The sequence below is a fragment of the Moesziomyces antarcticus genome (genome assembly GCF_000747765.1).
Source record: "Moesziomyces antarcticus DNA, scaffold: scaffold_v10001, strain JCM 10317, whole genome shotgun sequence".
NCBI lineage: Eukaryota > Fungi > Basidiomycota > Ustilaginomycetes > Ustilaginales > Ustilaginaceae > Moesziomyces > Moesziomyces antarcticus.
The window spans coordinates 892,214-908,991 of NW_014639009.1; the positions used below are offsets into that span (position 1 = coordinate 892,214).

General features: G+C 60.1%; 4 protein-coding genes across 4 annotated transcripts; 3 read left to right on the plus strand and 1 right to left on the minus strand.

The window, feature by feature from the left end:
* Positions 1-1,983: 1,983 nt before the first annotated feature.
* PAN0_001c0322 (uncharacterized protein) lies at positions 1,984-4,809 on the plus strand (the record flags this gene model as incomplete). Its single annotated transcript, XM_014803940.1, has 1 exon — positions 1,984-4,809. One exon carries the CDS (start codon positions 1,984-1,986, stop codon positions 4,807-4,809), a length of 2,826 nt encoding a protein of 941 aa, XP_014659426.1.
* A 294-nt stretch (positions 4,810-5,103) lies between these two features.
* On the minus strand, positions 5,104-6,738 carry PAN0_001d0323 (uncharacterized protein; the record flags this gene model as incomplete). The annotated part of the gene is made up of 1 exon (XM_014803941.1): positions 5,104-6,738. One exon carries the CDS (start codon positions 6,736-6,738, stop codon positions 5,104-5,106), a length of 1,635 nt encoding a protein of 544 aa, XP_014659427.1.
* A 1,108-nt stretch (positions 6,739-7,846) lies between these two features.
* Positions 7,847-11,578, plus strand: PAN0_001c0324 (DEHA2G20812p; the record flags this gene model as incomplete). The annotated part of the gene is made up of 1 exon (XM_014803942.1): positions 7,847-11,578. The coding sequence occupies one exon, from the start codon at positions 7,847-7,849 to the stop codon at positions 11,576-11,578; it is 3,732 nt and encodes a 1,243-aa protein (XP_014659428.1).
* Positions 11,579-12,429: 851 nt separating this feature from the next.
* On the plus strand, positions 12,430-16,699 carry PAN0_001c0325 (carboxylic acid transport protein; the record flags this gene model as incomplete). The annotated part of the gene is made up of 9 exons (XM_014803943.1): positions 12,430-12,516; positions 12,587-13,024; positions 13,255-13,393; positions 13,570-13,658; positions 13,766-13,911; positions 14,434-15,592; positions 15,702-16,105; positions 16,189-16,276; positions 16,436-16,699. 9 exons carry the CDS (start codon positions 12,430-12,432, stop codon positions 16,697-16,699), a joined length of 2,814 nt encoding a protein of 937 aa, XP_014659429.1.
* Positions 16,700-16,778: the final 79 nt, after the last annotated feature.

Here is a 16,778-nt window from a genome sequence, read left to right on the forward strand (position 1 = left end):
GACAGGAATGGCATGTGTAGGGCCATGAGCAAAGGTTGAAGAATTTGCGAGACCTCTCTGCACGCTAAATTCACTGCACTCAACGGACCTCATTTGCCAGTGCATGCGGAGAAAAAGGTCCGGCCGGAGCAAACGAAAATCGGTTCGGTGGGATCAAGGAGCAAGAAGCGCAGCTGCAGCAGCAGCAGCGGCATCTCCTCGGACTCAGCGAGCGTGAGAAGTCAAAGTCACGGCCGTACATGACTTCGGTCGTCGGCGTGCCCAGAAGCCAGTCAAGGTTGCTCAGACTGAGCTAGAGGCGGCGAACTTCGAGTCAAGGACACCAGCTCTCATGGCGTCGACTCGGCATGCCAGGCGTGTCAACTCTAAAGCCACGCACGAACGAGCAAGTTCACATGGCTGTAGCTGCCGTTCATGCTGCACGAGCCGATCCAACAGCCCGCAGGTACGGCCATCCGCATGGGCTGCCACGCTGAGCTCGATGGTGATTGTGCTACCGAGACTGGCAGGCAGTGAGCGGAGACGGTGGGGTCGCGGCGCCGAGGCATTTTTTGGTAGGATGTCAGCCGCGGAGAAAGCGTGTATTGGCTGCCCGCTCCAGAAAATACCGCCGCCAAAAAAGAAAGAAAAAAAGTGGCCAACTCCACGGGAATCGCGTTCCGGCTGTGCACTCGGGCCTTCCGCGGCTCCTGCTCGAAGCTCCTCTTGGGCCTTGCCATCCGGAGTTGTTGCGATGCAAGGGCCCAGCAATCCGACCAAGCACTGACTCAGCGTTGAAGGCTGCACATCCCGTGGCGAGTCCGATGTCCTGGGACTCACCAACACCGTGACGCTGGTTGCTGGTTGGCTGGTGGGTGCAGAAGCGGGTGCACATGAACCGGATGCTTTTCTCCGGCGGCGATACAGTATGCAGCAGCAGCAGCTGGCGCAACCGTTCCGGAGCAGATGTTTCCTCATAAGTTACCGGAGCAAGAGCTAAAGCCAAACCAGCGCGATGCTTTGCGCACCTCAAATCTTTCCTTTCCGAGCGGTAGCAAATCTGACGACTGTGGCACGAGCATGCAAATCAGCTGAGACCCTCTCTCTCAGCTGGGTTGGGCGGCTACTTTCCGACACGGAGCTCTTTTTGTTTTTGTTTTTATTTTTATTTTTATTTTTTTCCACGGCGGAGGGGCTTGTGTGGCTCCCAGGCTCCGGGACGGGCTGAAGCACCCGCACCCGCACCCGCACCCGGGGCGAGCTTGCCGCTGCGCTAAGCAACAGCCGAGCGTCTGGACTGTAATGCGCCCTGACAAGCCAAGCCAAACCCAGCCCAGCCCATCACAGCCCCTTCCGAGCGAGACGCGGTGCCTAGCTCGGCTGGTACCGCGCCCTGCATGATGCGGTGGTCAACTGCCGACCGCTCGTCGCTCGTCCAAGACAACATGGCCCGTGGCGCGAGCCGTGTGCCCGGTGTGCAAGGAAGCTTGTCACGCATGTACAGCCTCTAGGCCGCTGTCACACATTCACATCCAGCGACCACATGTGAGTCAGCCCATGTCCGCCCTCTTTTTTTGCGTGTCTTGCTTGCCCGCCCTCCCTCCCTCGGCTCTAGAGGTGGATTCGCTTTGTCCGGACCTCATCTCCGTGGGCGTTGGAACGCTGCGCCGCCAACACATGCAGTGCTGATCGTGCTTCTCTGCCTCGTGTCATCGCCTGTGACTGCAGTCCTGCCCTCTGCATCCTTCGCCTTCGCTTCCTCTGCCAAGTTGGCTGCGAGCATCTCACACGGCCCTTCACCGCCTCTCCCAAGCCGGCGCATCAGCGTAGCTCGGACCTCTTCACCAACGGCCCCGGTTTGTTTGGCCTTCTGCCAAAGAGCCTCGCCTTCCTTTCTGTCCTACATCCACCCGTTACAGCACACGGAGGTTTGCATCCGCCGGTCGGAATCTTCAGCATGCCAGCGGACAAGGCTGCCAGCCACGACTGAACCTGCCCACCATCATGACGACGTTCGTGGCTCACGCCTCCGCGGCAGTCGCCTCCTCTCCTTCGCCGCGTGGCCTTCAATATAACCACTTACCTCTAGCACACAACGACGAGCCGGCTCCACCACAGATCCTCTTCCCCACCGTTGCTACCGCCCTCGACAGTCCCACCGCCTCCTCTCCGCCTAGGCCCACCATCTCGCCGTCGTATTCGTCCTCGTCCACCTCCTCTTACGCCTCCTCCGACGTACGCCAAGATCCTTCCACGCCTCGATCCAGCCACACCGCCGTCAGCAATAGAGGCTTCCGCTTGCCCCGCTTTTCGCTGTGGGGCCGCAGGACTCCAGACAGCCTGCTCGTCGACCATCACAAGGGCGGCTCCCAGCAGTCGTCTCATGCCGACATTGATCTCGACAAGCACCACATCCAAGAGCGAGCCTCCTTGGCACATACTTGGAACACCGAGTCATTGCTAGAGGATCGAGCCGCTGATACTCCGGAGCTCAGCTTACCATCAAACGCACCCACTTCATCAGCCTCATCCATGCCGGCTCTCACAGCTCACGCGCCGGCCGAGCCACCATCCATGTCCACGCCAAAATCCGGCTCGGTCTGGCGTCTTCGTGGCGGCCTCTTCGCAGGGTCCGCCTCCAGCGCATCCAAGGACTCCGCCAACAGCACTCCTTCTTCCACCTCCATGGATCAGGCGCAACCCCACGATGCTTCCATCCTTACACCACCCTCGCAGTTCGCCGCTTGGTCAGAGCTCCTTCACGGGCCTCCTCAACCCAATCGCTCCGCCACCTTCAGCAGCATCTCCTCCGCATCATGCAGCAGCAGCTCGCGACCCAACGTCAAGAAAACACGCAGCCAGGAGAGCATCCGATCGGTGCTTTCGGCTCGTGCATCCGAGCCCGACCTTGAATGCTCCTACAGCAGCCTCCCCATCCCCAAGGCGGTCAAGACAAAGCTCCGCTCCAAGTCTAAAAGTAGCAAAGAGCTCGACTTCGACAAGGTATTCCTCGCTCAGGGTCTTTATTCAGCGGTTGCACCTAGCCTGCTCGGAGGCATGGCCAACGGCCGTGGTTCCGAGTCTCTGAGCCCATCGTGTGCCCAAAACGAGTTCATCGCTAAGCCGGGCCAGGACAGCACGCCCAGGCGACGGAGCTGGGCACCTCGTCGTTCCACCTCGCCGCGAGCTGCTGCCGTCCGTCTGTCTTCAGAAATGCTGGCTCCTCACCCCCGTCGCAGTGCCTCCCAGGCGGCTCCGATGCAGGCGCAGATCAGCGATCAGCAAGACCAAGACGAATATTATCCGCATGGCCGCAAGGTCGCTCGTCAGCTCAGCACCAGCAGCTACATTACCTCCGCCTCGTCTGGCACTACAGCCTCATCCGCCAACACAGATTCCATCGACGTAGCTGACGGCCAGATGCCCAAGTCTCCCACGCCGTCCGCTGTCAGCGCCTTTGGCGACCTCGAAGTGCCCGAGGAGGCTAAAACGAAGAAGGTCAAGGCTCCGACGCGAAAGTTTTATGCGCTTCAATTCTCTCTGGACGGCCGGTATCTGGCCGCGGCGGGCTCTGACCAACGTATCCGTGTCTACGAGGTGCTCAGCTCGCCGGCCGAGCGTTCCGAAGAGATTGAGCTCGCGCAGCTATCGCGCCAGGAAGACATCTGTCACAGGAAGCTTTCGTCCGCATGCTCGCAGAATGGTAACCCGTCAAGTCGAGCCCAGCCAAAGAGCGACGCCAGCGCTGCAACCCCAGAGTTTGCTCCCGTCTTCAAGTCGACACCCGTGCGCGTCTTTGCCGGCCATGCCGGCGATGTGATGGACCTGTCCTGGAGCAAGAACAACTTCCTGCTGAGCTGCAGCAGCGACAAGACCGCCAAGCTTTGGCATCCGAACCGAGCCGAGTGCCTGTGCACCTTTTCCACGGCGGCCATTGTCTCGTCGGTCGACTTCCATCCGCGCGATGACCGCTTCTTTGCCACCGGAGGACTGGACGGCAAGTTGCGGCTGTGGAACATCGGCGCACGTCGTGTGCAGGCGATCCACGACGTGCCCGGCGTCATCACTGCCGTCGCTTTCTCGTCGAGTGGTGAGGCGGTATGTGTCGGCACGCACGCCGGATCATTGCTTACATTTGCGTGCTCGGACACGCTCAGCCTGCTCAACACGGTCTCGGTCAAGTCGCTGGCTGCCAGCAAGAACACGCAGGCAAGCAAGATCACCAGCATCCAGCCGATCAAGTTGTCCGACTCCATGAGTGGGAACGGAGCCGACGGCGCTCAGGACAGCAAGGCGACAAATCCGGCGTCCAAGGGCGAGTTTATGACGGTCACGTCAAACGACTCGCGCGTGCGCATCTACTCGATCGGCGCGCGCCGGCTCATCTCGCGCTTCAAGTCGACGAGCTACCTGAACCGCAGCAGCCAGATTCGTGCCACAGCATCATCTGACTCGCAGTTCCTCGTCTCTGGTAGCGAGGACGCTTCAATTCATGTGTGGAGCCTGGCTACCAATGCCACCCTGCTCGCCTCGCTGCTGCCGGCATCGCTTCTGGGCATGAAGCGGAACAAGTCGATCAAGGCGGTCAAAGGCGCACCCGATGCGGGCGACAACTCGACGTGGCGCTCGTGGAGTGCGGCAACTTCGGGGAGCATCCGCTGCGCCGTGTTTGCACCCGCAGCTACCTCTGAGCTGCTCGCCCGCGCCCAAGATCCGCTCACTTACAGTGTGGGCGGCGCGCCGGCATCGCAGTCGCGGATCATCGTGTCCACCGACGACTCGGCTGGCCTCAAGGTTTGGCGCACGGATCCACACGGCCGCCTCATCTGAACTTCACTCCGCCCACCCACCTCCTTCGATACCCCCACGCACATCCATCTCTCACCCACACCCTTTTGCTCTGTTTCGGCGCTCTTCCGGCCACCTTCCACTCCCCTACTGTCTCGTATCTTTTGCATCTTTATTGTCACCGCAGTCACCTCAGTCCTTTTGCTGTTTCGTCATCGTTCTCTGGTCACCTCTAGCTATTCAGTCCACTCTTTTTCGGCACGCGAATGCAATGCTGCATCATCCACGTCATGTGTGCTTGAGACTTTGCATTGCAGTTCGAAATGTGGTGGGAAGCTAGTCTTCGTCCTCGAAGGGGTTGCTGACGTATTCGAGGTCGTCCGAGTCATTTGCGTCATCGTGGTCGTCGTGGGTGCGTGCGCTGCTCAGGGTGGTGGCACCTGCTGCGGTGGCGGCTACTGCACCCACTGCGGCACCAGTGGCTGCTGCGGGAACGGACGCGTCGGCGGGACGCGGGGTCGTGAGACCACGACCTTGCGCCGAGTCCATGAGCGCGACCGAGTCCTTGCTCTTCGGCTCGGCCGATGTTGCGCTGACAGTGTTATCCTTGATCGAGATGGGTGTGCGGCCTGCCTGGTCCCAGCCTGCGAACTCAGCCTCAGAGGACGAAGCGCCTGTGCCTGCGGCCTGTGTGGTGGAAGCTCCGCCTCGACCGGCACCTTTGATGCCCAGTCCGTAGCGTTCGGCAAGGGCCCGTGCCTTGCCGGCTGCTGATTTGTCGCTGGCCCCGCCTGCAGCGCCTGCACCTCCGCCTCGGGAGATGATCTTGGCCAGCTCGTTGTCCGAAACTGGCGATGGATCCTGGTCGTATTCGCTGGCGTGAGGCGAGCGTGGCGAGGTGAAGCCCGCACGCGCGGGTGCAGGGGGTGTCGATGTGGCATTCTCTTGCGACGCGCCTCCGCCTCCTCTGCCTGCACCTGCCCTAAGGTTCTGGAAAGCTTGAGCGAGACCCGCTCCGGTGCCGCCGCTACCACCAGGCGCTGCTCCTGCCTGGCTGCCTTGCGCGCTACCGTCCTGCGGATTGTTGAAGGCCGCACTAGCCTTCTCGCGCAACGACGAAAAGGTCGAGGCTGCACGAGCCAGGCCAGTCTCTGCCATCCGATTGATCTCTTCCTGCCACTGCTTGGCTTCCTTGGCACCAGGCATTCCTGGAATCACGCTCTCGCCATCCGTATACGAGGGAGTCGAGGCCGGAGGATGATTCGGTGGTGCATATGCCGTTCTCGCGGGAGCTGGGCCTCCAGCCCTCCTGACACGCGGCTGGTAGGTCAACGCGTTGGGATCGTACGACGGCGTCGATGGTGCGGATGCCTCTCTTGAGTCGGAGCCAAGCAGGCCGCCGAAGAACGATCCAGCACCGCCGCCGCCCCGGCCCGCAGTCTGGCTGATGCGCTGCTGCTGCTGGCGTGCTAGCAGCTCGTGGTGCCTCTGCTCCTCCTCCATGGCGATCGTCTGTGCGAGCAGAGCATCGGAATCCGTGCGTGTCTCGGTGGTCGAGGGCTTGAAGCTGGGATCGGACATCTGGAGCAGAGCATTGACAGCCGCCTCTTGGTCGCCGCCGCGAGAGGATAGGACGGCAGCGATCGTGTCGGTGTCGAGGTCGGGGAACATGGCCTTGAGCTCAGCTACCGCCGGCGGCATGTCGGCCGACGTGGTCCGAGCTGGCGCTTGGACGGGAGACATGGCTCGGGTTGAAGACGGCGAGAGCGTTGCGGGCGAAGAGGCTTTATGGGCATTAGGAGTTGGTGCAGACGGAGTCGACGAGGCTCGAGTATCGGCAGCGGGCTGAGCCAATGTGTCGGAGTTCTTCTGTAGAGTCTCAGCGGGCAGTTCGGAGGCCGCTTCGCCATCGCTCAGAGCATTCTCGAGCGACTTGAGGTCGATCTCGCCCTTCTGCAGAGGTTCCGACATGATCGCCACAACTGTCCTTCCGGCAGGTCGAGAGAGGGGGAGTGCTGGAGACGCGCAGTGGTTGTCGGTTTCGACGACGTTGGCAGGTTGGAACTATGCAAGACCCAAGTTGCTCTGAACCTTCAACCAGAGTGCAGATGGTGGGACGGTAAGGTCGAGACCGCGATGCAACTTAGCCAGTGAGCATACGGTTATCCGTGAAACGGGATTGAGCTGCCTGCGTGTGGCGGTGCGAATGGGCGGTGTGGTGCTGGCTTGTGCTCAGTCGAAAGTTGCATCGTGCGCCGACAAAATTAGTGTTACATCGTCTCTGAATACCATGCAACGAGATCGCGCGCGGCAACTCGGAGGAGCATCAAAGCCGTGGATTGAGCTGAGGGCCGAAGGATGCAAGGGTCTGCCGACATCCCCGGAAACTTTGTTGTTATGAGACGTCGTGACCTTATCGTAACAACTTCCGTGTTCATCAGCCTTCTGCATCGCACGTCGCCGTCATCGAATGCGTCGCGTTCGACCGCAACCCTACTTGCTTCTCGTCACGAGTCGTCGACCCAGCCAAGGCTCGTCACACACCGCGCTGTTCTCAGTTGGACTGCAGCCGAACATCCGGATCCGCCTTGCTTTGCACCGGCTTCGTAGTCAAGTCGCGCGAGGAAGAGGGGCGACAACGTTCAACACCAACATCAAGCTTTCGGCTTTTCTGAGCTCATCTGTACTTCGAGGTCGGCAGCCGAAGCCTCGCCAGTGTGGCTTGTCCCGTGCCAGCCGGCGCAGCACATCGCTTCATCCTCTTGCTGCAACCGCGCATCCTGCATTGCGATTCGCGCACTTCATCCTCATCCGCCCTCACCCTCGCTCTCGCCCGCACCGACGCTGCTCCACTCGCTGATCCCGTCTGGCTCGTACACCGCTCGTCTCCGACGCCTCGTTGCGGAATGAGGCTCGCACCGTGACGCTCAAATATCAATCGCCCGCCCCTTCTTTGACACAACATCATAGCGGGGCTGCGCCACACTCACACTCGCCTTCGCCACCCCTTTGCACGTGCCACCACCTAAAATCGACGTCTCACGCCTACCCGGGTCCGAGCACCGCTTTCGATTACGCCATGGCTGCCTCAGATTCCCACGCCAACGGCGAATCGTCCCGGACCACCACCGATGCCACCGCGGCAGCAAGCGTCCCATCATCAAAGCCATCTAAGCGAAAGGCGGAAAAGATGCAGACTTCGCCCTCGGCAGCCGATCTTACCGATGCGAACGGTGTCAAGCCGCTGGCTCGCGCGGTTCTCGTCTGCAAGAGATGCCGCTCCAAGAAGATCAAGTGCGACCAGGCCTTTCCCGCTTGCGGATCCTGTGTCAAGGCTGGCGAGCCCTGCGTAGGCATCGACTCCGCCACCGGTCGCGAAGTCAGTCGCAGCTACATCGTTGATCTCGAGCACCAGATCACGCAACTGCGCGCACAGAATGCAGAGCTCGAGCGCCTTCTCGCCGAACGCCCATCGTCTGGACCCCTCGAACCTGGCGCACTCGGCATGAAGCGCCCACTGCAACACGTCGAGGACGAGTTCCCACTCGTAGCATCCGACAAGTCTACCTCTCCTGACGCGCGCCCTCTCAAGCGCTTGGCAGCCTCCCCCGAAAGCGACAGAAAGCCAGATCCGGCCCGTCCATTCTTGCCCGGCCTCGTGCTCGGTCCCGCGGGCGTGGAAGTGTTGCCGTCCGATGCAGACGGCCATACGACAAGCGGAGCACGGCCCTCAATGGGTCGTCTCAACTCGCACGCCAGTGGTCTTTCGCCAGCGCGTTTGCTGTGTCAGGCCATCCAGCAATCTGCACAGGCAGGGCTCCATGTTCGCGATCCTGGATCCGCCGCACGGGTCCGCAGGTCCGGAACGCAGCGCCTGGGAGACGAGCTCAATCGAAGGGCAACGACTCTCTCATCCCAAGATCCAGCCAAGCTCCTCAGCGAATCGCGCGAGGCGCAAGACGGTGGCGCCAAGGCCGAAGCCAGACTGGGCTCGCCGCAGAGCGGATCTGCCACCCCTTCCGACACCAAGAAGAACTCGCCCTTCGACGACGGTGATCCGATGCAGTACGCCACCGCCACCGAAACGGCTGATATCACGGTCCCTGCTCCTGAACAAGCTCTCAAGCCGTCGCCACTTCCAGCTCCCTTCCCGCCCTTGTCGATAGCCAGGAAGCTCATCGATGCCTACTTCGAGCGCGTCAATCCTCAACTGCCCATCCTCGATCGATCTTCATTCATGACGCGATTCGAGAAAGCTTGCAAGCTCGGTCTCGAGCGCGCTAGAGCAAAGCTGTCGGCCCACGAACGCGGCACGCAGGAGGATGACGATGACAAGCTTGCGATAGAGCTGCAGCCAGCCGATGGCCACCTCTTCCACCTGGTGTTTGCCATCGCGGCTGCAATGGGCTGGACGCGCTCCAGCTGGAGTGCCGAAAATCATCACGAAGCCGCCATGCGCTTCCTCGACCCCAGACGCTTGGCCACGCCCAACCAGGAGGGCAACGTCGGCGCCATCATGGGCCGAGATGCTCTCGAACAGCTCCAGTGCCTGTTGCTCACGGCTCTCTACTCGATCATGCGGCCCATGAAGCCAGGCGTGTGGTACTGCCTCGGCGTAGCTTTGCGGCTCACCACGGGCATCGGACTTTATACGGAAACGCCAGGCGTGCTCGAAGCTTCAGCGAGCGCCTCGCAAGTTGTGGGTGAGACGCTGGCGGAGAAGAAGCGCCGGCTTTTCTGGTGCTCGTACGCACTGGATCGTCAGGTCTGTGTCCACCTCGGCCGGCCCTTTGGCATCGCTGACTCAGACATCAAGGTCAACCTGCCATGGGTCGACAGCGCTGGGGACATGATCCAAGTCGCGATCGAGCATCAAGACTCGGACGTGCGACAAGCAGGCTCGGCCGAGAACGATGGAGACTCTTCGATCGAGATCGCCCGTCGAGAAGCTGCCTCTACTCTGGCAGCGCTGCAATCCAGCACAAGCGAGCAGCACGACTCGAATCGACAAGTCGCGCCCGTGTCGCTGCCCAAGCCAAAGGACGCAAGCCGATGGGTGTCTTTGTCGTTCTTCCGCATGCGCATTCTGCAGTCCGAGATCCAATCGATCCTCTACCAGAACGCAGAGCTGCCTCGCCGCTTCAGTAGCTACGGACACTGGAAGAACGACGTCCTGCAGAGGCTGCACGCATGGAGACTCTATGCGCCTTCTTCCAAGGCTGAGCTCGAGGCGAACGGTTGCGGCTACAATCCCATCTTCCTCGAGCTCAACTACCAGCAGACGCTGCTGATGGTGTATGGGCTTAGTCCACGATTCCCAAACGCGTCTCGCAAGGATCTTGCAAGCGTCGAAGAGTGCAGCCGCAGCATCATCAACATGTATGCGACRYTGTCCAAGGAAGGTCAAAYGAACTACACCTGGATGACSGGYCACAACGTATTCATCGCCTGCACGAGCTATCTGTACGCGATTTGGCAGATTAGCGCCACCGATCCGGCCTCGTTCCGGTCCAGTGTCACGCTTGGCTTTCGCAACAAGGTGGACGAGATCCACCACTTCGCCGCTGCTTGCGACAAGGTCCTCTCTTCGCTCCAGTGGGCGACGGCCGAAAAGTGCCGCAAATGCTTGCGTACAATGTTCTATGCCACCTCGGTGGTAGTGGAGAAGATCGACCGCGCGGCGCCAGCTGCAATTGATGGCGGGTCGCGTATGAAGAATCCGCACGACCGACCTGCTGACCGTAGCACTCAGCGGAGCAAGTCTGGCGCAAACACGATCAAGAAGCCTCATCCTCCATCTCCAGGGCGAGAAAGCAACTCGCTGCATGCTTCCGCTTCCCCGCAACGTCATGCTCAAGGCACCTCGCCGGCCCCTTGGTCTTTGTATGCGCAGGACCGGGACTGGCGCCAGCCGACCCTGGACAGAACGAGTGACTCTGGACCGGCCCAGCCTCCGGCAGAGGCATCGGCGCACGCGCCACGCTGGAATCAGCGCCCAGGCGCGGCACGCTCTCCGCCGCAACAGTCCACTGCTTCTTGGCCGGCAGCCGAGCTTGGACACGACCGCTCGGCGACATTGCATGATCCGTATGCCAGCAGCAGTGGCGCCACGCCAAGCCGCGGGCTCGACACGGGTGGTGGCATTACCGACGCGTCGAGTACGAGCCATGCATGGTACGAGGCGGGGCCCGGAACGAGCCCTAGAGTCATGTTTCCGGACAGCCCGTCCAACTTTGACATCTCGTCGCTTATGGCGACGTCCGCGATGGAGCTCGACGCGCTGTTCCGGGAAGCAGGTCTGTCTGCTGGCCCCTCGGGTGACCAACGCGGATGGGAGACCAGCACGCCGGCGATGCAGCACAGCGCCTTGGGTCCAGCACCGACGCTGCACGGAGCCGCCGGGGGACGGGAGCCAAGTGCGCAGCACTACGTGCAGGGTGAAGCGCTCAGCTTCTACGACTCGGTCGGTGGCAGCATTGAAGGCACGGATGCAAGCAAATGGGGCTTCTCAGCGGGCGCGGGACCAGGTATCAACGTCGAGCATCGTATGGCAGAAGGCATGGGCCAAGGCGAAGCATTCGATTCGGATTGGGAGGCTCTGGGGTTCGGATACCGCATAGCGGCCCCTACCGCGTACAACACATTTGCAGAAACGGTGACAGATGCGCAGCAGCGCGGTTTCACCAGCATGCGGGGCGAAGTGCAGTCCACTGGCGCTGCTAATGCTGCGTCCGCTGGCAATCCTGCAACCGGCAACATGGCCGCGACCGAGTTCGATCACCGTTTCCTCGATTCGCACATGGGCTTCTGATGCCTTGCGAGCTAGCAATGTGATGCAGTGAATTGTGGCAAGTGTAGCTGGAATCGTAGTGAAGCTGAGATCGGATCGCGGTAGCTAATGTGGATTCGGAGGATATCGTTCGGAAAGAGCCAGGTTGGGGGAGCCGCGTTGGAAGTCAAAAATTGAGCAGACTTCGGAGATGGACGGGATCGCGGCCAGTTTTGTGCGGTTTAGCCGAGCAACGTTGCACGCCAAGGCCGGGGGCGCCAATCTGGCGATGCCCACCCCCACATTGAAGGTGGATGCGAGCTCGGATAGATGTCGTTGCATATGGAATCTGTGGGGAAAGCCTGCAGCGGCAAGGACGGCGTAGAACGGGGGCGGACATTGAAAAGGCGGAATGGCCAGATGAGGCTGAGTGTCAAACGGAGCTTTCCGATTGGCCATGGCCACTCTCGCCTCGAGATCTCCATGCAGCCAGGCGTGTTATTGACCGATGGCCACCCTGTTCCCTGCGAATGGCTTGCACTACAGTTTCTGCATGAAGTCTGCAGCAGCATTCGGTCCAGACTCGTCCGAACAGCGTTTCCGACGGGTGAGGTCTTGTCTTTACCTCGACCGCTATAGTATTCGCTCCGAAACCGCAAGCGCACAGGGGCTCGCATCGCGTGCAACGGTTGCTGGCACGATGAGCACGAGCTACAATAGAGGATGTCCGATGAGCTTGCGTGGAGGCATCTGCGCACAGGCCACCGATCGAGAGAGTTCATGAGCTCTAGGAAGATGGCAGTGCAGCCGCAACCGTTTGCCTCGAGCTCAGCCTTGGAGGAAGGCGCATAGCGTCTCAATGCGTGCAGCCTCTGCAGGACGTCGTTCTTCCAATGCCCGTAGCTACCGAACCGGCGCGGGAGCTCTGCGTTCTGATAGAGAATCGACTGGATCTCAGACTGCAGGATGCGCATGCGGAAGTAACTGACACAACGCTGGCATTCGGTGCGCTCCATCTCCCACCCTGCCTAGAGCTCGTGACTGAAAAAGGGGCCCGGATTCTACCAACTTGCGCCGTCGACGCGCGAGTCGCTGCTACGCATCTCGCTCGTCCAGTCCAAGGTCAAGCGGGACTGCGCTGCAGTTGCCTTTGTATTCGACGTGACGCTCAGCCTCTTCCCCGCGCTCACTTGGTCGGTGCAGAGCGTTTACACGGGCTCGTCGGCACCTGCTTCGAGCGCGGTGGATCTCCCGTCGCCTCAGCTGTTTGTGCCGTTCCACTTCCTGCTTTTCAACCTCTCGGATCTGCTCGGCCGGACACTGCCGAGCGTAGGGTCCCGCGCGCTCATCTGCTACACATCGCGCTCGTTTAGTCCAAGTTCAGTTGGCACTGTGCCGCAGTCGTATTCGGTGTCCTCAGCACATCGCGACTCCGCCCAAATGATCGTGGCATCCTTAGGATGCGAACGCATGGTTTCAAAGCGGGAGGTATATGAAATGAGTTTCCGCCATCCGAGCTCGGCCGTATTGATCCGAATCGCACGGGTCTCGCTGCATTGAGTCAGCGTCGCAAAGTGCAGATGCTTGAGCGGGAGAGATCGGGCGTTCTGCATCTCTGCATCCTTCCGAGGCGGTGACCTCGCGCGGATTTCGCCGGTACGCCGATTACGCCAACTGTCGTACGATGACCTCGGCCGAGGCGCCTCGCCGTGGGTCAGGACAAAGACGAAGCGGCGGGCGGCGGGCGGTATGCGCATTTCTCCGCCGTTGCATTGTTCAGCATTCCGACGCTCGATTGCGATGCTTTGATTGAAGACCCGCCAAAAGCTGTCAACTCGAATTTGAAGCTATTGCACGGTGAGCGAGTGAGTGGCGGACGCAGGAGAGATGCAGACATCGCCCACGCGAGGAGAAATATGCACTCCACTGTTCTTGGCATCTCGCGTGGAATGCGGATTCCCCGCGAGCTCGGAGCTCCACTCTCTCTTCGTGCTCCGCATGGTGTTTCGACGCTCCGCGCTTCTGCGGGGCAGCTGCCAGGTGGCTGATGCTCGTATTCATGCCTCCGCTCCGCTGGAACGGCGGATACATCCGCCTCTGCTCGATTGCCTCGTCTGTCTTCGTTCCCGACGGCAGTCTTTGTTGTCTGGGTGCGACCCGCACCCACACCGCCTGCGCGCACGTCCTGGCGGAGAAATATCCGTGCGTCTCAGCACGCCCGGCCTGCAGACCTTTGCCACCGAGCCTCATTCCATTTGGGTGGCATTGCCCTCGAGACCGAGCTCCTCGGGTGTCCGTGCAATCAAGTTCATCCCTGCATCCGAGTTCTTGGCATCCCATCCGAATACAAGGGCAGCGGCCATTTCAAGTAGCTCGTGCAGGCGATGAATACGTTGTGGCCCGTCATCCAGGTGTAGTTCGTTTGACCTTCCTTGGACAATGTCGCATACATGTTGATGATGCTGGCGCAGGGCCACCAAGATTCATCCAAGGCGATCCCGGAATTCACCGATTCCCCGCATCACCCGCAGAGATGATTGGTGGGTGTGTATTGGCAGTGACGGAAGGCGCCACCTTTGAGAAAAGAAGCATCAACGGAGAGATACGAAAGCGTCGCACTGGCCTGCGCGGGGCACCGCCTTTCGTCGTCCGCGTGTCGGAGCCCCCACGCAACCAGGCTAGTGGCGAGTACCTGCCTTGACGGCAGGAACGCTGCTTCAGGAACGTCGCCCTCCCCCACGCCGAGCCACGCTACTGGTAGGAATGTGAGCTGTCGGTGTTGTCAACGTCCGTACCGTTGCCCCACAGCTCTTTCAGCCGGTCAACCGAATCATGCAAGCATCGTGCCTACTTAAAGAGCAGCGTCTTGCTCCAATCTTTGTCAGTGCTTTCCACAGTATCTCCGTCTCTCCTGCCCACCCCCATCTACCACCATTGGATTCCACCATGACTGAAGCCAAGAAGGGTGTCCTCGCACAGGGTGTGCAAAACTTTACGGATCTCTTCCACTGGAAGGTTCGCTCGGTCACCATCGACGAAAATGGTGAAGAGGAAGTCACCTGGGAGAGGCCTCAGCGACCTCCCAACCCGTTCCGCCTGCTGGGTATGCTCGGCATGGCGGGCTGGGGTGCCTACCTAATCGGGTTCTCGGCCTGGACCGCAGACGCCTTCGACTTCCATGCCCTTTCGATCCAGACCACCAAGCTCTCGAAGCACTTTGATGTTTCCAAGACCCGAGTCACCGAGGCCATCACCCTCACGCTACTCCTCCGTTCGGTCGGCGCAGCCATTTTTGGCATGTGCTCCGACTACTTTGGACGCAAATATCCGCTCGTTCTCAACATGTGGGCTCTCGGTGCTCTTCAGGTCGCTTCCATCTACTGCACCACCTTCAACCAGTTCCTCGCCGTCCGTGCAATCTTTGGATTATGCATGGGGGGTGTGTACGGCGGTGCTGCCAGCATGGCGCTGGAGAGCATTGATTCCGAAGCAAGAGGTCTTTTCAGCGGTATCTTCCAGCAAGGATACAGTTTTGGATACGTTTTGGCGGCCTGCGTCAATCTCGGAGTCGGCGGCGCGGTTTCGACCTGGCCGATCATGTTTTGGGTCGGAGCAGGCTTCAGCTTTGCTGTAGGCTTCCTCAGGCTCCTCTGGCCCGAGTCCAAGCAGTTCATCGAGGCCCGAAAGGCGTCCAAGGGCTCCGGCACCAAGAACTTCCGCAAATCTTTCGGTGCGATGCTTAAGAAGGAGTGGAAGACCTGTGTCTTCGCCATCATTTTGATGAGCTGGTTCAATTACTTCAGCCACACGAGTCAGGACAGCTACACCACTTTCATGCTTTCCGGCAAGCAGCTGAACAACACTGCGGCATCAAGAGCATCGATTCTGATGAAGACCGGCGCCTGTGTCGGTGGAACGATCTGGGGCTACATGTCGCAGTGGATCGGACGACGACGCGCGATGATCTTGGCCTGCATTGCATGCTGCTGTCTCATCCCTGCTTGGGTGCTTCCTACTTCCGAGTCTGGTCTCGAAGCCGGCGGCTTTTTGCTTCAGGTAAGTACGATGCACGAGGAGGACAGTCGATTCGATGAAGGTTCCCATAACTGACACCTGACGTTCTTTTTTTTAATTTTCTTCTTCTTCATTTTCATTTCATTTTCAGGCTTGCGTGCAGGGCGCGTGGGGTGTGGTTCCCATCTACCTGTCCGAGATCTCGCCGCCTGCATTCCGTGCCATCTTCGTTGGCCTGACCTACCAGCTCGGCAACGCCATCTCGTCGCCTTCGACCCAGCTCATCAACTACCTCTCGGAAAACAACTTCATCCGCGCTCCCAACGGCAAGATCGTCGAGGCGTACGGTCCGGTCATGGCCATTGCCACTGCCATCATTGCGATCGGCCTGGCACTCACCGCCTCCGTGGGCCCCGAGAAGAAGGGCGCCAGGTTCGAGCGTGCCGCCGCTGCCACCGCCGACGCTCAGCCCCAGCTTCCCGTTCACAGCAAGAATGTGGACGACGAGGAGGAAAAGTCTGTGGACCTCACTCAGACCCACACCTACCTCTCCAAGTAAAATCAGCCTCAAGATCAGATTCGTCGCTGGGTTTGGGCTCAATTCTGTGCGATCGCCGTTGACTTCCGGAGAGTCTGAGCAAGACTTGGTTGATGCTGCTGCGGTTGCTCTGCCTTCCTCTCCTGCCATCATCACCCTTCCTCCAAGGCTCGTCGCGCTCGCTCATTGTCAGCTTGCACTCCCACGAAAGCTCCGCAAAGGCTCTACAAAAAAAGGAATGTAAAAGGTTGTCTTCGGAATCTTCACTCTTAAAGCGTCTGTGAATAGCGGTGTTGTGCGGTGCGGGATGCGCAGAACTTTCAGAAGTTCAACCTGGAGCGAGATAGCAAAAGCACCAACCTAGTTTGAAGCGCTCGAATGAGGATGGACACGTATCGCAAGGCTTCATCGAAGCACGCCGCAATGATGCGGAGGATGAGCTTCCGCTCAAGCGTTGCGAGGATGCGCACGAGAGCTGGATCATTGGTGGGGCCATCGACCTGGCCAGTGCAAAGCGGGCCACCAATGAGAAACCCCGAACGAGCACGACTGAGCCATTTCGGTTGCGCAAGCTCGGAGGCTACACTTCCGCTGCTAATGGCTCCGCGTGACGACGGAATGATATTCGGTGGGACCCGTACAGCGCGCACATCCTCGCGCATAAGCTCAATGCCGCGCTCTTCCGCACAC